This window comes from Taurulus bubalis (assembly GCF_910589615.1).
Source record: "Taurulus bubalis genome assembly, chromosome: 18".
In the NCBI taxonomy this organism is placed as follows: domain Eukaryota; kingdom Metazoa; phylum Chordata; class Actinopteri; order Perciformes; family Cottidae; genus Taurulus; species Taurulus bubalis.
Genome location: NC_136606.1, coordinates 12,295,218 through 12,315,850, shown reverse-complemented (window position 1 = coordinate 12,315,850; position 20,633 = coordinate 12,295,218). Strand labels below are relative to the sequence as shown.

Sequence of the window (20,633 nt, the reverse complement as noted above, 5' to 3'; positions counted from 1 at the left end):
TACTCCAAAATCCCAAATTTGCCTCGGAGGGATTTACAATATGTACACGTCCGACATCCTGTGTCCCGGGACCCTCACATCGGGACAAGAACACCTGTAAAAGGAAAGGACGCCGTTCTGTGAGATACTGGTTATAGAACAGGCTCAAAGGTAACATGCAGGTCCAATTTGACATCATATGGATCCTTCTTTTTATCTGACCATCTGTTTGATATGAGGCCTTAATTAAACCCGGCTGGCGGCCTGATGACTATACTTACATTTGAACCAATTCATTTTTTGAAAATAAATAAATAAAATCTAATTTTGAAAATTTAGGCTAATTCGTTTATTTGTTTTATTTAACCATTGGTTTAGTATAGCCAATCATAACATGCCTGTATAAAATGTGACTAGCAGCGTTTGGCAGCGTTATTTGACAATGAAACTCACTGGAATTAAACTCTAGTATAAATCTAGTATTTACTCTAGTATTCTACTAGTAAATAGTTTCTTCGTAAATAAATCAGACAACGCTCTTCATTTTAATTTCCCGTTAAAACCGCTGCATTTCAGTGCAGTAAATGCCATTACTCGTGATAAATCATCTATACCAAACAAAATCCCAAAAGGCTTCAATCTTCATTGAATGTATTCAGAAGCATGATTGGATCACGTGACAGAGCTCTGAGCTGTTCGTCGCTGGCCTCCTAACACAGTTATCTCCATCGCTGCTGATTCAGACATCTGGCGCTTTGCACCTCCTGCCATTTCAATTATTCCTTTATTTGGTTCAATGCAAAAACACCAGACCGACTCGTGATCTTCCGTCGCACAAAGGCAATGGAGCCGACTTCTTCAGTAAGTGTAAAATGTTTTATTTAGATGTTTTATACTGTGCAACAGTAACAATACAATAGGTTCGTCATACAATCGAGCGATACAAATACGGAAAACACGGGAGACATCAAAACATCTGTCATGGAGCAGACATGGAGCTGAACAGGAGCCCAAGTCATTCCCTCAGAACAAAAGGGGAATAAGAGAATAACACCATCGCTGATTAAATATGCATTTTGTTTATATTTACACGTGGATTCTCTCAAACTGCTTAAAACGCGTTAAAGACGTGGTGGATAAGCAATCCGATTCCACTGCAGCTACAAGAAACTGATTTTTTTTTTCTCAGTAAAAGGCCATTTTAAAGTTGTTCTCCATGAAGCCAACAATGCCACACAAACGCATATCTTCCTTCCTCGGAACAAGATCGACGTCTGAAACACTTCCAAAAAAAACGTTAAAACGAGACTTCTGGGGTCAAACACGCAGAATCCTCTTTTATAAAATAAAAGTGTTATCATGAGCATGCATGTTTAAACAGACAGTTTAAAAATATCCCAACACACATGAAAAACAATCATGATAAACACGTTTAATCTGAAAAATGTAGAAGTAAATATAAAAGTCTATCTTCAGTCACTTCTGTAAAATAAAGTTGTAGCTTTAAACTGGGATAAATGCTTGTCCATCTCTTTCCCCAAACATCAGCATCAGCTGCTTCATAGGCCTTCAAAACATCCCGAGAGAGAGAGAGAGAGAGATAAAGAATTGTCTACAATGGAACTACGTGAGCACGTCGGCCTGTTAGCTGAGCGGGTGTCTGGCGTCGGTCGGGTCCGGAGTCCCGCGTCACCCGGAGGAGGTCGACGAGCCGTTCAGCGAGACCTTCCGGGGCTTGCTGCCACCGAACTGAGTGAAGGGCCGACTGGGGGCCGGAGGAGGGCCGGCGGCGGCGGCGGCCGGGGTCCCGTTGACTTTAATGGGGCCGTGCGGAAGCTGCGAGAGTTGGGGGTGCGGAAGTTGGGGGTGCGGGGACTGCGCAGGCGTGCCGGGGCTCGGCAGAGACGAGGACGTGGACGGAGCCCCGGCGGGACTTCCGGCTTTGTCGCTGGCAGAATCGCTCTCAGGACCGGATCTACTCGCGCTGTTCTGGCCTTCCTGCTGCGCGTGGCTCACCTTCATCTTCTTACAGTTGGGTCGGACTCTGTACTTCAGCGGCAACGGGCCGTTCTGCGAGGAAGGAGATTAATAAATATAATAATTATTGACTTTAAAACAAAACCAATAACCTGAGAACGAAACGTTAAAACACAGCCTTCTTCACGCGTTGTTTAAAGAGGTTTCGAACCAGCCTTAATTGGCCTACAACACAATTAACTCAAAATTATTTTTGTCCAAACTAACTATTTCCAAATACAATCCGTTACATTAGTTTCTTGCAAATATAAATTAAATATTTTCCGAATGAATGTATCCTTCGTCTTAACAACAATAATCAAATATATATTCAAGTCAGTAATATTTGTTTTCATTTGACAGGAAATAACCCCCATGTGGGCCTACAAGCCAAATTTCAATTTTGAAATGTATATCAAATTGTCCCTAAATCTATCCAACTGCATTTAGGTTTTTTTAAAAAAAAAAAAAAAAAAAAATATATATATTTAAATTGACCACATTATTGTCAGCACCACCAACAAAGGGGAGAAACTCATATTTAACACGTACATAGTTTTCAGTGCAGTGCCTATAGCCTCTTGGATTTTACTTAAATCACAACATGTGACCCTCCATTTATTAGTTTATACATTCACTGGTCATATAGTCATTAATTAACACTGCATTAAAACATTAAAAAAGTATGCTCCAGCTGATAAGCCAAACATAATAACAACATGTATTTGACAATGTAGAGGACTTTAAATTACCAATACAACATCATACATTACTGGGCAAAAGAATAACATTTGATTTAAGACTGTTCGACAACAAAAACAACAGAAATCAAGTTTATTTTGACCAAAAAGATCTCTTACTCTTCTCCAAGTGTAGATGTATGCTATATCCATTAAAGTATAGTAATCTTTCAGAGGTTCATCTTCATACATGACTTCAACCTAGACAGAAAAAAAGTGTAATTTTTAATAAAACAGTTCCTAAATATGCATTTAAATAAATATTTCGAAATAAGTATAATATCACATTTCCCTTGGACGAAGAACATTATATTCACTTAGTTTCAATGTCCAATTTATATAGTCCAAAAATCTAAGTATAAATAATCGACAGACCTGGTAGGCATTTGGGATGTCCATCTTGCTGCGCAGAAACTTCCTCAGATGCATAACGGTCATGGCTGCTGGACACTGCAGGTACCTTTTGTTTGCCACCTGCATAATTACACAAGTATTCCAAAATTATACACAAGACAATGTATAGAAGTAAATTGATTTAGAATGCATCTAAATCATTACAGACTGGTCCACCTTAAAAGCTGAAAAAGTATTAACAAAACAATGAAGCCCTTCAGAGAAAACTATGTTAAGTTAAAATGTGTCAGATTTCACAACTGAGATGGACAGCTAAATACTCAGTTGCTGCTGAAGAAAAAGTGCCTGCAGGACGTTTCATTCTTTTTTGTTGTAAAGGATGTTAACAAGAACAAAACACTGGCAGAGAATGTGGCAAAACTTCTTACCATGTTTTGATCTTTAGACTGCTTGTCCTCCATTGAACCTCCCAGTCTGCAAATAATTAAAATAGAAAAGATTTATACTTTACAGCTGTGTTTTCCATGTGCCAACGTCACACCTATATTCAATAACCCATTCACAATAGGAATGTGAACAGGATATTTAATGATCAAAAATATATATATTTGTAGCTATATTTGACACAGTACTTGAGGCGTATTACTCATGTCAACAGCCCTCATAATGTTAAAAAAAAAAAATATATATATATATATATATATATATATATATATATATATCTCTTCTTGAAATAATATAGTTAAGGCTTAAACAGTGAGGGACGATCCAATACATTTATATCAGTTGCTTCCATTAAAAAAAAAAAAAAGCCTGCATAAGCGATATCCCGTAATGATTTTTGGGCAAAGGCTAATTTTTTTTATAACCTGAAGAAAATGTCTGCTCAGGACCCAACTTAGCACGACATGACGTTTGGCAGTGTCCTGCCCTGAATATCTATTATGATGGACAGTAAAAAAAAATAAGCTTTGAGGATAAAAGGAGCATATATATATATGCGTTATTGATCGGTTCAGCAACACTAATGCAGCATCTTATCTGAGATCTAAACAGCTGATCAAATACATGCTATATATATATATATATATATATATATATATATATATATATATATATATATATATATATATATATATATATATATATATATATATATATATATATATATATATATATATATTCTTGAATGTTTTATTAAGCATATTATGTCGTTATAATCATGATATGTCTTGCCACTGTAACTGAATTAAATAATCAGTTCACTACGCTGTCAAGAACAACTACATCAAAAAATGAAGCATGAATAATTACTGAAACAAAACCAGCAAAAGCCTACCTGCAGTGATCAAAGAACTCAATAGAGAGGCTGATGATCTCATCATCTGTAATAATCCTCTTGTCCTCGTCTGCCACCTCTCCACGGTCCTCATTTGATCCATTAGATGCTGTAGGAAAAACACAAAGAAACCCAGAGAATTATGTAAAAAAAAAGAAAGAAAAGAAGTACGAGTCAAAACATAACTTGGAACATTGGCTTGCAGTGAAACGCAAACAGGGGGACATTTTTTTATTTCATCCAAAAACTTCAATAAATCTGCTTCTCTCTTCACTGTGATGAGTAAAAAGAAAATAAATGATGAAGCCGCATACACATGCTTTTTAACTCACCATCTACGGGGTGGTCCGCGTAAAAGTCTCTCCTCCTCTTCATTTCATCTGAGGACATTCAGGGAGATGAGCAATTACAAGTGTGTTCACACTCATTCTTAAATAAACACAGAATCAGAATAGAGGTATTTGGAAAAATGACCAACATTTGGTAACATTACATTATGGGTCATTTCAATACGGCAAAAAAAAAAACAGCCTGTCATACATTCCACACCCATGTCATCATAACACTCAGTGAAATATATGAGGCGGCAGGAAACCAAAGGGAGTTTTTCCTGACTCGTTTGATCAACAGCATGCAGAATGACAAAAGTGGCGCATGACAAAGTAACCACAAAAACAAAACAAAACAGATGTTATGAAAACAACAGATCTCAGCAACCCCATCACCACATTTATAAACAGATTATGAACATATTGAAAATATAAATATGTGAAACTTTTCTTTTGTCGGGACAACGGGTGGGGGGGAATTGTTTTGAATAATATACATTCCTATTTATTCCCTTCTCATTTGGTGGTAATACAGTCACTGTGGACTCCCAACTTTACTGGCTGACTGATGAAACTATATGATCAAAGTAAAAAGGGTGCAGACAGAGAGACAGAAAGTAAACACATGTAAGATACAGACATGGTTCCACTTGTCACGCTCTTACTTTTGAAGAGGCCGGGGACCAGCTTGTACACAATGTCCTGGAGAGTTTTGTCGGACCTGGAAAGAAAGAGAGAACCTTCAGTTACGTCATTAGAAAACAGGAATCCTCAACACTCGTAAGTTGAAACCATAAAAACCCGACAGACAGTTGAATTGTTCTTATTCACTTATTCCGCTCGTGATGGAGACAGATATCAGCATGTCGCTGCAAAGTACGGTTCCTTGTGTAAATGTGTGTTAAGCATTTACACACATTTATACATTCAGCCTGCACGGCACACACAGATATTCAAGGCTGTGAACAATCTCATAGATTAAGTGTTCCTAGTGTCTTTGAAACAAACAGGAACAACACAGAGGGCAACCAAGAGGAAAGAAAGCATGTTCAAACTATTGTTGAAGCTGCAAAACATTACCAACAGACATAAAAAATAAAAAAGCCTTGACATATTGAAATAATATTAAAAGAATACAAAGGTGCGTAAATTCAACCCATGATGGGGCACAAACGAGCACTAAACTAGTATATTAAGGAAAGATTCCTTTGCCTAGAAATAATAACAAAGAACAATAAAGCAAAACTATATTCAAAAACAAAAAAAGGAAAACTGAGATTTTTTTTAAAAAGTAGCAAAAATCTAAAACAACAGTTCTCACCTAATGTTGAGCAGAGGCTTGGTTTTATGCACTTGTACATCACAGATGGGACAGTATTTGCTGGCTTCCAGGTAGCGCACAATGCACATCTTGCAAACTGCAAAACAAATAAAGAAAAGACAAATAAGTCAACATCATGTCATCTGAAAGGACATCCTGCATCTGAGAGCTACATGGTTAGGGACTTGTGGAGGAGAATTATCCTCTGCAGCATTAACAGTGGATGTGTGCATGCAGGAGGCTGAGCGATTCCTGTCGACTGGAAGTTGCTGCAACATATTCTCACAGCGTGCACATGTTAGCACGTCTTTACAACCCAAAGAACAGTTTGCTCACATGAGTGAAGACATTCGATGATGGTCGTTGCGTCTATGAAATATCCTCCGCACAGGACGCACATGAGGTGGGGATTGAGCTCGGTGATCTTTATCCTGGTCGTCCGATGCATGTTGAGAGAGGGGAACAACAATCCTGCGAGGGGGGAGAAGAAGAAGAAGAAGAAGAAGAAGAAGAAGAAGAAGAAGAAGAAGAAGAAGAAGAAGAAGAAGAAGAAGAAGAAGTCAAAACAACGTATGCATGGCCGGAGAGGAGACATCAGAGGGCTGCGGGTTTCATTTACAACGCGACAGCGGGCCATTTGGGGGAAACAGGTTGCTGTTTGTTTGACTTGTGTTAAGGAAACATAATATTTTATGCTAATCAAATAATAACCAAAGGGGGAGGGAAGGAGCTCGCTGGCAGATTGATAGGCGGCAGCGCCACGGAAGTCACCTGACCGAGGCGCAGTGAATAATCATAAATCAATCACTTGAAATCGATGCCGCCCTGCGCTCCTCTCCTCTGCTTCTTCTTCTCCTTCTGAAACCAACGCGGTTGAACACACATGTGCGGCGCAGGTCGAGCCACAGGCGGTCTTCACGCAGACGGTTTCTCGGCTCCAACGAAAGAGCATTTCGGGTTTCACGGATCAGGGTTTGAGACGCGTTGGATAAACTGATGTGCATAAAGCGCGTCTGCGGCACGCGATTGTGCAGAAAACCACAGAAACGGCAGTGTTTTATTGGAGAGAAATCTGTAGCCATGTAGGCTAACGAGTATGAAACAAATCAATATGCCTTCCAAATAAATTGGGCATCTCGTCTCATCATGCACCTCTTCATAAACCCGTATAACATTTAGTGGCCACTCCACTTTACAACAGGACGTGCACCCAAAAATCGAGACATTTTTGGTGGGAAAACAATATTAGTTCCGGGCATGTGTGGCGCGTCAGGGTGATTGTTGGTGAGGGGGGTGGGGTGCAGGAGACACTGCGTCAGGTGTGCCACACGGGCTACGGGGGGGAAACCTGGGTGTTTCTATGGCAACTCCTTTCGCTTTGTTGCAGCGCCACATGGCTGCAGGTCAGCAGCGGCAGAACCATGGCGGCACCGCGAGCAGAAACACCCGCACGGAGAGCGGGAGTGAGGAGGGACCGGAGGCTCCCCGTCCCTCCGCGCACACAGACAGCGGCTGGACTGCCAGGCTGCCGACAGCACGGCTGCCATTTTGTGGAGAAAAAAAAAAAAAAAAAAAAAAAAAATCGGTTCAACGGGCTGCGGGGTTTCCCTTCGAACGGGGGCAAATAAGAGCAATACCCCGACGCGTTTACGCCAGATCACCAAATGGTTCTGGACCGCAGGGAGGCGTGTGCGTGCGTCCCGCTCGGAGAATAATGTCCGCTCATGTTGCGGGCTCGCTTTGCGCCGTGTGCGCCATAACCCGCGCCGCGCAGCGCCAACATGGCCAGACGGCAGCGACGGCTGAAGTTGAAGCGCACACACATCATACTTATTTATATATCCCCTCACATGGCCCATTTATTAAAACGTCAGCATTGCTGATACTTCGGGCCAATTACCAGTCAACTTTACGAACCCAGTTATGACAAAACATAAACCCAAACGGCGAATGAAGTCCCCGAATGCCAAAGCATCCCCGTTGTTCCATTTAGAGCACTCCGGAGTATTTATGAGCCAATTGGGAAATGTTTAGGCTCTATCCCGGAAGGTTGAGAAACAATCATTTAAATCGTGGAGTATTAATAAAAGCTAGAACTGCCCCATTTGCTGCCTCTGAAAGAAATACACAGTCATTAAGAGTCTAAATGGAACCCATGGGCTGGATACGATGACAGCTTGTGTCCCACACCGGGACTCCATGGAGCCGCAGCCGGCACCATGCCAGAGCCCCGGCCGGTCTCTGTGCTCCAGCAGACCAGCACCACTGCGGGTGCACGTTTTAGACATCCACGCCACGCATCATGGCTGATGATGGATAATGTCTTATGTGCAGGGAGCCCTGTTGCGTCATTAGCCGATTGGCCGGTGTTTGGACCACTGCTCTCCTTCCGTCCTGTGAGCTGCATGCTCACTTTATAAAACACTCAGAGTCCATCACGAACGAAGTCCACGAGGGAACGAACGCGTCTGAGTGGCACCAACAACACCATATGAGTGTGTCAGCTAAATCCAGCCTGTTCAGGAGCCATAGAGAAACGGAATGCAGCCTATACGTCACATGGGCTATGCTATTTTCATATGCTCGGTTTAATTATAGAGTCGCTGTCGACAGCACGCACACCATCCATTAATTCAGAATTAAATATGTAAGTGTCTCAATAAGGCAAAAACTAAGGGTTAGGAGCTCGTCCATGGCTTCTTGCAATGACCCATCATGTACTCCCAAATGAGAGCCTGCAGCTCCTCTTGTAAAAGGTTCCCTTCACACGGAAATCAACAGCAGCTGGAAATAACCCAATTAAAATCCGCCGTCAGTCAATTCAGAAAATCTTGGAGAAAACAAAAAAGATTCCCAATCGACCACATGACTGAAACGTAATGAAGTCCATACAAGTAAGATTAATTGTTGGGTGTGTGTGGCGTGCTCACTGTAAAGTGAACCATCCAGTCTGTCGTGCACGATAACAATCACCTGTGCAGGCGTTCAACCTGCAAACACATTACATGTCACTCATAAGCACACAGAAGGTGCCCAGCAGCAACATTATAATTCGTATTCAGGTTCAGAGTCACATGAGCACCAGCTTTCAGCAATAAGGTGAAAATATGGAAATCCATCATGAGCTTAAATGTCAACAAACTACGCAAACAGACATGAAGACAAACGTACCGATGCTTTGGCTGCTTGAGAGACACAACCAGCCTTTTGTATCCTGGCCGACGTTTCGCCCAATTTTCTTTTTTAATTTCTCAAAAACCTCACCACCATTGTTAATTATGATAACCACACATCGAGCCATAACGAGTCATCGTGCGTGTTTAAGGGAGACCCAGCAGCGACCAAGCAGCCGCCATGAAACATTTAAACAGTACGGGTTGCCTCCTCGTCACGTTTATGGGAGCAAACCAAGTTAAGTTAATAAATCCAATATGCAGTCACATACAGCCGCGAGCAACACAGCAGCGTGTCCACGACACCCCACACAACCCAACTCTATAAAATGAAGACGCTGTATGGAGACATGAACCCAGAAGGAGCGTTTGGAGCACTGGCTGCTGGTAACATCTCAGCCAGCAGCCTGGTTCGCCTCAGCTCTCCCACTTTACATAAATCCAAACGTCGCAAAGCAAAACCCGGCCGTGATCAACTTATACGGACACGTCACTCAATAGTGTGCGATGCAACACTGGGTGTGCGTGGATCTTAATTCGCCTTCATGCCCGAGCGGGGAGCATGTTTTGCCCACAAAATAAAGTGGAGCGCAGCCACACACACACACGGGGAGAGAGAGAGAGAGAGAGAGAGAGAGAGAGAGAGCGCGAGCTCCACGTCGGTGATCGCTGCAGCCCCCGTTGAAAGCTCCACATCAACCGCTGGATCGGTGCGTGTAAACCCCGCAAAAGCGCCCGCCCGAATCTCCCCTGTCGGCCCCGTTAGTTAGAGACTATATCGAATAAGACATACCTGGAGGCTGAGCTGGGAATCGCGGGATCTTGGGGCGAATAGACAATGAAAGTTGGGAGGCGATCAGCAGAAAATGAATAGGAGCCGAGCCGCCATCTTGAAGCAGGCTGCAGACGCTGTCAGTGGCGGAGAGCGCACGGCGGACCGGAGCGCATTTCAGATGTGCGAATAAAAACTCATCTTCTACTTGCCGCGCGCGCGCTGTGAGCGGATCCGGTCCTCGGCTTCGAGGGAGCCGCGTGCTCCGGGTTTGGCTCGGGAAGGCTCGCACTTCGGCGCCGACAACTTTGCCTCCAAAATATCCGCTTCACCCCCCAGTAAAAACGCAGCAGTGTGTGTGCTCTGCTGAAACTAACACCGTCCCTAAAATGGCTTGTAGTTCGACCGCCCCGCTTTGGTCACGTGGTGTCGTTGCTTAAGGGCGCCTTGGAATTACTGTCGGTGTACGCCGTTGCTCCCGAGCTACTGCTACGCATGAAATATTATAACGCACACAACACGCATATGTGCATTTGAATAGCCTTTCGACCGCAACATGCCATAAACAACTCCGCAGTCTGTGCTTTAAATGAGCTGAAAGGACAACAGGCAGCTAAAAGATTAGTGTCGGTGTATATTAGTGTATATGGTCTTTCTAACGCAGGCTGTGACGCATGATTTTAAAATAACACATAATACACACGCATACAGTTTGATACACTTTTATAGCTAAAATGCACATTAAGTGCACTTTATATGTGTCCCGCCTGCGCGCAAATAGCACTGTTGGAGGCGTCTAGAAGTAGGCTAATGATGGCGTGCCCTCGTCTCTCTGATGTTAAAAATAACTGCTGCACACGCGCTCACACACACGTACTTGTCGTTTTGACCGTCAAAGTGTCTCAATCCGCTCACTATAGCACGCAGTCTGAAGCACCTTGTTCACCTCTGTTCATCGGGGCTTGAAAAGAGCCCACGCACTCGGTTAAAACACGTCCATGTGACAAATGGCTCTGGTGTCAAACCTTTGTCACAGGCTGTCCTGACATCTGCAAAAAAGAAAAAAAGAAAGAAAGAAGAATGCGCCGTAACTTCCACTTGATGAATTGGAGCCTTTATCCTTCAGCCAGCGCCGCAGAAAATGAAGGCATCTCGGATGTTTATGGAATCCGAGCCGCTGAGGTGCTTCAGCTGAGGAGCTTTGAACTTTCAACTGGGAGGTGGATGCTCACAGCTTACGAAAGTCGAAACACGGAAGGACAATTCTTACAGAGTTGTAAAGCTCATTTAAAAAAATAGCCAAATTCTCTGTTAGTGCTCTTTTTTTCTCCCATCGGTCCGAGAATTGTTTATTGTTGCAACAAATGCTGCAGGAAACGAAATACTGCCGTCGTGAAACTACGGCTGAAATCCTTCAGAGTTTACTAAACACATGCCTGCCAGTTACTTAATTGCAAACTAAATATTAACACCTCTGACACAAACAATATGACTATGATATGTATTATACAATATACCTGTATTTATATTTAAAAAAAACAATTCCCCACCAAATGGCAATTTCTAAAGACCTCAAACCAGTGTGAGGACATGAAGTTGGGAAATTATTCAAAGCACAAGGTGGATTGGATTTCTTCTGTTTTAATTGAATCACACACGTTGGAATGATAATTGTCTCTCACATGTATACACGTCATGTCAATCTCAGGTACAAAATAAACTATAAAGAAAGAGATAAAGAGATGGGCAATGCCGCTGAAGTTCAGTGCTTTGTGGGGCGAGGAAACAGGACACCGGCATCACATCTGACTGGCTTTCTCCACACTCTTGGCAGCGTCTTTCAGCTTTCCCACCAAGTCCTGGAAGCAAGCAACCATTGATCATTTTCAACAGGTCCGGTGAGATCAGCTAAAATAACAATTATAAAAAATGATGATACAAAAGCGGTTCATTAGACTTGTTATGAATGAGAATACACATTTGTATGCGTTCAGAATTGTTTATTCTGTCTGCTTTGACAGTGAAGAACATTAGAATGTTCGTCCGAATTGATGCCATAATATTTGACATCGGGAATGCAGCGCAGCCATATGATTTAAATAACCCACAGGTCAGCCGGCACGTCACACAAACAGAAAGCATCAAACAGCAGAGGTCATGCTGGAACCTAAAAGGCTTTGCATAATGCCCATGCAGCATTTATGTTGTTCTACAACTTGCATCGCCATCAATGCAATCTGGTTCTGCGCCAATTATTTTATAAGTAAAACACCTTTTATTTAGCCTATTATGTCGAGCTATAATGATACAATTAAACATATATTTTCTTTGGAAGCTGCTCGTGTCTGAAGAAGGAAACTGCCCTGGAGCAATCAGCTCGGTGTATTCTTTCTTTTCTTTTCTTTTTCTAATAGCGAGGCTAAGGGAGGTGCTTAAAAACCTATGATGTAACTGCCAACCCGACTTACGTTGGAACAGAAACGACATACAAAGATTACAAAGACAAAAAAAGAAACCCGTCCTCTACCTGTAGCTGCTCCACTGTGCAGGTGAAGTTGATATCTTCCGATGATCCTTTCTTCTAATAAATGGAACAAACGGGATCGCTGTTTTACGCACAGAAACGTGCAGGAACATCCAGGACAGTGGAGGTAACCAACGCACTACAGTCTTACCTCTGTGTTCAATGCAATCAAGTAGAAAGGCTCGTTGACCTTATCGACCTGGCCGTTCTGTCAGGGAAACAATATTTAGGTTTGCGCAAGAAATGGTACAACAAAGAGACGAAATGTGCAAACGGGTTATATACCTTCACGTGGTATTGTAGACGCCATGACGCGTCGTTGATGTGAGGTGGACACCTTCCGATGCTGGAAGGAGACAAGAAAGACTGTTGTGTCTGTAAACTCGATTCAATGGAGATTACAATCAGAGTGAAAGTTATAGAGAAAAAGCTGAAATGTGTTTAGAAAATGGATCTCATGTGATCATTTAGCCGAATCCCCTTAAACCTTTTAGTATTTCACAAATAGCCCATTTGACGTTATTTAAAAGTTCAATGTGTCAAACTTTTTAGAAAGATAAATAGACGTTCCGCGTTGTTTTGCAACTGTTTAAAATCAGTTTCGACAATGTGGTTTTCTCACAAAGAGCTTTTGTTTATAGCGCGTCATTAAGCAGCATTAACACAGCAATTAATCACACTCCATGTTGTCCTCGACACTCTGCTCCTGACTGGAGCAACTACTTCTTCTTTTTTTTTTGTTGCTCTTTCCTCATTTTCGGTTAATCCAATCCAAATCCAGTTGTGTTAAACTATTTAAATTGATCCGTGCGGATTTGTTTTCACATCTAATGCCAATAATCCTCATAAGTGATGTGGAGTCGACAAAAAAAAAAGGACACACGTTGACATTCAGATGGAGATCGTCAAACTTTCCATGAGCAAAACCGTCCAGTTATAATTCAGCAGTGTTCAACTTGCAGCTTTGGAGATGAGTTTGGATGAAGTCAAAAATAACATCAAGACCTCCACACATCGCTGCAGCTTTAATTTCAGACTCACCTCGCTAACAGACGCTCCAGTTCTTTTCTATGTTTCTGTAAAACCAAGCATGGATCAATGAGTTAATAAAGCCACAGTCACAAGACTACATGAAAACAAGATTTCATAATTGTCATAATGTTAGAACTGTCACCTGATGTGTGCTATAGAATACTTCTATTCTGTCTGCACTGAATGAGAGTTCTTCCAGGCAGGAGCTGCACGAACAAAACAACACTTTAATCACATTTCACTACATGGACTTGACAGTGTTAAGGCTTCATATGTTTGGACAACTTCACATTTTAAATTGTAACACCCCCCCACCCCCTCCCCCCCGCCCCCCAAAAAAGGATATAACAGGGGAACAAATAAATCCATGCCATTGAAGTCTCATAGTTGCATGTTGATGTGTCCATTGAAGTTAAATTACTTAAAATGCTGTTTCAGAATGCAGAGAAATACGAGACAACCTGAAAGCTGGAGTTTTAATAAGGAAGTTTCAAGAACTTTAGTATCTTCTGTATCCTAAAAAAAACACTCCGATGATCAATCCCCTTCTTTGAGTAAAACGTGGACAATTAGCATAATCTCTATTTTAACAATGGTAAACACAGAGAACAATATGTCAAATGCAACCACAGTAGCTTATTATGTTATGCAACATGCATGTTGTTGCTTGCTAATTCCCCCAAACAAACAATAACCTGCATGGTCTGTTGTTTATGTGAACTTTACTGCTGGCAGCATCACATGGGCTACCGACACCAACAGCATGCTAATGGACTCAGTGGCTTTGCAGTATTTAAAATGTAAGATTTTGATGTTTTTCTTTTGCGTTGCTGTTTTATAGTTCCTAGTTTTACAGGAAATACAAAAGTATTCACATATTTTATTAATTGCTAAAATATTTTAAAGCCTTGTGGCCTTGAGAAATCCAATCAGCAGGTCGCAGTAGTGTAAGAAAGCTAGAAACGTGAATAAACATATAAGACGTAGGGCAACCTATTTCCTGTCACACTGTGTGACATGAGCACCTTTCTAAGAGCCATTACTGACCACTAATGAGCCTACTTTTAGCACACAGGGTTACAGATGTCACAGGAAACCTGCTGTCTCGACTCCTACCTGATCGTGGACTCGTCTGCGTTGTGTCTGACCGCCTCCAGGATGAAGGTGGTCGCCGCAGTGTGACTCTGCTTGAGCAGGATCTGGTCGACCTGCTTCAGTTCGGGCTGGTCTGCGAACACAAACACACGTCGTGAGGATGCCTCGCTGCAGACAGCAGCCTTTATGCTCTATGGGCACAACATACGCGTTTAATTGGGATAATTGATGGAGGCTAGATTTGCGATCCGTACTTGTGCTCTCCAGATTGACGTGCAGAATGGAAATCAATGATGATTTGCATGTGAATGGACCCCTCAGCTGCATCAGCCAGGGGTCCTTTGTTTGTTTGTATGCGGTGAACATTTCACTTTCTCTGTAATTCTGCCATTATAGAGTCGGAATGCTGCAGAAGTTGGACAACATCGAAGCAGCCACGACAGCGTTATGTGACTATTGCACGGGGTAACCAAGTATGCTGTCATATTTAGCCTATAGTGCTTAAACCCAAATTAGCTGCTGGCTTCAAAGATCTGCTCCGATCGGTTGAAGCGAACAATCGGATGCGTCTGCATGTGTTGGTTGTGACTAATGTTGATTGGAAAAGTCGAACATAGCCTTTCTAATATGCGGAGTAGACTTGATGTCGGTTGAAATGACAAAAGGCATCCCGAGTAGCCGTACACGTTAACGTAAAGCAGGCAGCAGGAAGAACTGCAGCCCAGCTGATGGGACCCCTCCGCTTCATTAAAGACCGCGATATGAACGCGGAGGGATCCGGTGCAGAGCAACTCGCAGCGGCGCCGTGAAAACCCGCAAACATCGAGGCAGCTCCACCGCAGCACATCCACACGGCGGAGGAACCGGAAGCAGCGGCGGAGACAAAAGCGCGAGCGAGTCAGCTCACCGAGGACTGCGGGGTCGGCTGGAGAGGAGAGCAGGCTGCGGAACGACGCGTCCACCAGCACCCGGTAGCTGCTCTGCGCGAAGGAGGACGGGTCGGCGAGAGACTGCAGCCCTCTCTGCACAGACTCAGACAACTCCATTTTGCAAAAGGGTGACCCACTACTGCAGACCACGTGACGGATCAGCTGATGTAGCGCGTGGAGCCGCAGAGGGTTGAGTGGAGGAGCGGAGGAGATTACAACCAGAGCTGGGGCTGCAAATGTGGAGAAATCCCCCGGGGGTCGACGAGGAGATGTTTTTTTGTTTGGGGTGGGGGGATTGCTCGGAGGCTCTGGTGGGGTTTTCATACTGCGATGTCCCTCCTGTGCACCGGATTTTGAGTGCAATTAAAATAGTCTTATAGTCACCGTCTCTGCAGTTATATTTGCATATTTAAATAAACTGAAACACAGCTAATTATTCACAGATGGGGTCCCACTGAGAACCTGAGATCTAATACACCTGTAATCCACATTTATATGTTACATGAATACACCCTCTCCCCCATATAATTATTCACACAGTTTCTGTCTGTAGCTCATTTGTAGACTTTAAGAGGTGCTAATAACATTTGCTTCTTAGTATACTGTTAATAGCCTACATGCACTCTTTCATTGGGCTCCAATGAAGAGCTGAAACCAGGAAATCAGGAAGTCTCAATCACACCGCGTGATGAAGTGAAACTGAAGGCACACTGATTATTAATTGAGACAGTTAGACTTGTCATCCCACTAGCCCACCCATTTGTGTGAAGACAGCACGTTTGCTGCTAATGGTTATACCAGCCAATTGGAAGAATACGCCTTATTGGTTTTAAAGACATTTGAAGTGTGGATTGTGTAAAAGGATGCACATCGTGAACCGTGTTTTACAACTAGTATACATGTGACTTCTGTGACGCAGGCAGCACACACGTTTTGGCTGCACTTATCACGGTGCCTTGAGCCTTACCTGTAACACTTTAATGTCGGTATGATTATCTATTTAACCATCTGCATGTGCAGGTCTTGTTCCCTGCCAGAGTCTTGAGGCAGTCATCATGGAGTGTGAGTGAGCAGAGTAAGTCACTTGTAAATTTCCATTATGTCAGGCGAAAACATGTGTAATCAGTGTGCAATGCCAACACATTGCAGTCTAGACTTGGAACCATATGACAACGAAACCAACAGAGTCCATTACAAAAACATGACTGCATTATTAACTGTTATGCTGCATGCTACCCTTCGCTGCGATGCAAGATTTCCCCAACCGGTCAAGAAAAGCATAAATCCTTTGGGTCATGTTATCACGTGAATACATGAGGACATAATTTTTCCATTGGCAAACAAATACCTGAAGTGTTTTTTTTTTATTTTTTAAAGAAAGCCTAATTTGAGGTTGGATGACTTGCTTCTTTTTTTCTTTTCTTTTTTATTATTTAGGCTACTTGCAGTTGGACATATCTTCAGTGCAGTGTCTCTTTAAGCTTCCAGCAGTTAACGTGTTAAACTCTTTATTGTTTACAAATGTTGCCTGTCGCAGCGGCATGCACCGCTTTTATCAATTATAATGCCAATTTTTCGGCTGCATCTTTTGGCACAACGGCTCGTCGTTCATTATCAGAAACGAGACGGATCGCAATCTGTCGCGCGGCCACACACGCAGAGCTATCGGAGTGACCTCTGACTCTGCGCTTTGTCCAAAGTCCATTTTGGCTCGCCTTGTGAAATAGATTAGCCGAGACTGTCTCCCTGACGTTGGGTGTTTTCCTCCAAGATATGTCTCTTCTCGTGATGTGCATCATTCTGTCACCCAGTCTCCTCCTCTGTTTAATAACACAATCATATTGCATCATTTTCTTTGCGAACCTGCCTTATGTAAAAAATGATGTGCAACAGATTTGTCTATTCACACGTATACTGTGTGTATGAACTGTAACGATGCTATGCAGCCGTGTAATTCATAAACCTAATGTATTTACATGCAGCTTCTCAATAATTCCTTCAAAATAAAAGTCTAGTTCTTAACATCGAAAAACTGACGATGTAAATGAACACATACAGTCATAAATACTTCTTCAGCCTCATTCAACTGCACAGCTGAACACAAGTCGTTTCCGTTTCATCAATATTTTCTTTCTGTGAATACATAGGCCTAAATATTAATTACAGAATTACAGAATGGAAACCAGCCTGCGGATCCTGCATCATCTTGATTGGTAAAGCCAAGTGTACCTGTACAGCTGTAGGCTGTAAAAATAAAAAATATTACAAAACAACTTTGACTTGTTGAAAGATGCATGCTTTGCCCAAATATTATAACCTGTCTGTCAACCTGTGACCTCTTGAAGTCAATATGGAAGCTATCAAAACTCTCCGAGGTGTCAAGGGAAACTGAAAAGGAAGCGATACTCTTAAATTAAATGGATATAAAATACACTTTAACTTTTACACTTTAAAAAGCGAACAATGCTTAAAATGTGTGGAAATAAAGTAGCTTCGACTGAGTCAAAGAAAGTGATCTTTACAGGTCAAAAATGATGCATAGCTTCTGCCGACGGATGTTTGAAGAAAGTTTGTTGCAACAAAAAAAAGACACGCTGATCTGCGTCTCTATTAAAATATATTCTATGATATTGTATCCTGCTTTTCTGCTTTGTTATTAATTGGTTGACTAAAAGTCAATACAGTTGAATATTCACTTTAGTCTAAATTATAATCTATCTGTCTTTACATCCTAACAATGACACATTGGAAACATCCCCTTTAAGGAGGCTGCTGTAACGTGACCTTGGAAAATGTCCATTGTTGACGACTAGGGAACACGTTTTCAAAACCATTTGTAAAACAGAGAGGTATGACCAGTGGTCTTGTTTCACCCCACTGGATTAGACTGTCTTGTTTCGGACTGCTTGGCCGATGCGTGTGGCATTTATTAATCCAGGATGACACTGACAGATTGTCACTTGTGGATCGTTTTTGAGCTGGCCATGTTTTCACTTTCCAAATACAATACCAAATACATAGCATATCTGAAAGGTACAAGGTAGATCTCTGGATGTGAGTGGGGGAACATTTGTAAAATAAACTATAAACTCACAGGCAAGGCCTATCGCTGGTCTGGCTTGTGTTCCTGTCTTCGTTCACAGCACCGTGACAGTAACATATTTACAGATATTTACCAAATCATCAATCATTTCAGAGTGGGGATGGATTCCTGTAACACGAAGGTGAAGACTCACGACTACCTGCAGAGCATGTTTTCATTATGGGCTGTACTCGACCACTATGGTCTGCATTGTTGCGGTATATTGCACGTGCAGGTATGCAGAGAGGAGGGGACTGGCTTCTTTCCCCTTTAACCATAATTATATGCCACGAACTGTATGAAGATGCAGAAAGTTATGACCATCTCAGAGAGCTATTGGTTCAAGCTTCTGACTCATAAAAAAGATGGCTAGTAAAACTGTCAACCGGTTTGGATTGGTGACATAACTAAAACACAGTTGAGTAGTAACCTCATGAATTCCAATAACTCTCATTTGATCACGTGATCGAGGCGCCGGTGACATTAAGTGTTCTCTTGTTAACATGCCTTAGAAGTTCGACACAACAGCCCTTTAGCCCATCTGGCTGCTATTATCCACAGTGTGCAATGATTACCCCAAAGAAATGGGTTAGCGGGTGAGTTCATTCATTTTAGAATAGCCTGCTGTTTTCTGATGGAAATTATGAATCAGTGGATTTGTTTTCCTGGTCCAAGAGCCTCAAGCATCCACGTCTCTTTACTTCTGCTTTTAGAACAAGAAGAGAGTACGGACTGTGAAGTTTATTCTGAGACTGTACTATGAATTATACTCGTTTGCAGATAACGTCATTTGTATTGGTTGTTATAACTTTAACTTTTTTTTTACTTGCTATGAGCGAAGGTTAAAAATAAAATAAAAATTGTAACTCCACTTTTTGAAATACATTCAATACGAATGTTTCAGCCAAATAAGTTGTGAGCTCAATAAGAACTTTTGCCTGACATGTCGTCATAAAACATAATACCAACGTCTTCTCATAATGGTTCGCATGATATCTAACTGGTGTAATAGAGATAGATATGGCGTATAGTGGCTCTAATAGGCTAAATCAACTCAAATATTATTTTTTAATTCCGTGGCTGCACCACTTAAAATAAGCATTAAGATGTCTGAAGTGAAGGTTTCAAACCAGAACATTATTTTCCACATATTGCATCCAAACGTAGCTCCTGATTGGTTGTCAGCGGAGCAAAATATATTTTCAGAAGCATGTTTTAGTCAATCTATAATCCAAAATGTAACATGGAAAATGTGTTTCAGATGGATTTATACCTGACCTGGTCAAAACTGAATCTTCACTTGAAATATGCACCATTTATTAGTATAAAAACGTGAGAACAATAAATGCAACGTGGCAAAATATTAGCCTATGCATTTGCCCTGCCATGTTGCATTCTATTATTTATAAACTCCATACACCCATGTTTAGTTTATTTAAAACTTAATTAAGCAAATTAAATGAAACCACAACTTCCGAGGTCAGGACCTCAATGTAACAACTAGGCCCCAAAAATATACTCAACTCACAGTGATTCTTATCTGCTTATCACTTTTAAACTTTCAACTAATACATGGAGAGGATAACGTCATGTGAACTCACAAGAGGAAAATAAAACTTGCTTTTGCACTTTGCCAAACATCAAGTCTGCTTAACCGTTTTTAGCAGGTTTTAAAAGTTGTGCTGCCATCACCCTTTCATCTCCATTCCTAACACAGATTAGAAACCCTGGAACTGCTCTCCCCAGATGTGGCTCAATGTTTATTTGTTAGACAAACAAACAGCACACACGCTGGGCTCAGATTTGTATACGGCTATTTAAAGGTGATTTTTAGGGCAGCTGGTAGGGGGTGAAAATTGCTTGCAGAGAAAAACAACAGATCCTTAAGCATTGCCTGTGCATGCGTCAAGTGTGTGAGTGTGTGCATGCGCATATGTGTACGTGACAG

At 42.0% G+C, this 20,633-nt stretch overlaps 2 protein-coding genes across 3 annotated transcripts; both read right to left on the bottom strand.

Annotated features, from left to right (window-relative positions):
* Nucleotides 1-859: 859 nt before the first annotated feature.
* bmi1a (bmi1 polycomb ring finger oncogene 1a) lies at nucleotides 860-11,231 on the bottom strand. 2 transcript variants are annotated; one of them, XM_079234242.1, is made up of 10 exons: nucleotides 11,116-11,231; nucleotides 6,415-6,549; nucleotides 6,079-6,175; nucleotides 5,423-5,478; nucleotides 4,761-4,808; nucleotides 4,429-4,537; nucleotides 3,518-3,563; nucleotides 3,111-3,209; nucleotides 2,856-2,936; nucleotides 860-2,049 (listed from the first exon to the last, which is right to left on the bottom strand). In XM_079234242.1, exons 2-10 carry the CDS (start codon nucleotides 6,524-6,526, stop codon nucleotides 1,669-1,671), a joined length of 1,029 nt encoding a protein of 342 aa, XP_079090368.1. In that variant the 5' UTR covers nucleotides 6,527-6,549; nucleotides 11,116-11,231; the 3' UTR covers nucleotides 860-1,668. The 2 variants fall into 2 exon arrangements, with proteins under 2 accessions (XP_079090368.1, XP_079090369.1); XM_079234243.1 differs by lacking the exon at nucleotides 11,116-11,231 and adding an exon at nucleotides 10,045-10,345.
* Nucleotides 11,232-11,662: 431 nt separating this feature from the next.
* commd3 (COMM domain containing 3) lies at nucleotides 11,663-15,720 on the bottom strand (the record flags this gene model as incomplete). Its single annotated transcript, XM_079234244.1, has 8 exons — nucleotides 11,663-11,882; nucleotides 12,551-12,604; nucleotides 12,699-12,755; nucleotides 12,833-12,893; nucleotides 13,589-13,623; nucleotides 13,722-13,785; nucleotides 14,696-14,807; nucleotides 15,582-15,720. The coding sequence occupies 8 exons, from the start codon at nucleotides 15,718-15,720 to the stop codon at nucleotides 11,823-11,825; spliced, it is 582 nt and encodes a 193-aa protein (XP_079090370.1). The 3' UTR covers nucleotides 11,663-11,822.
* Between the last annotated feature and the right edge of the window lie 4,913 nt (nucleotides 15,721-20,633).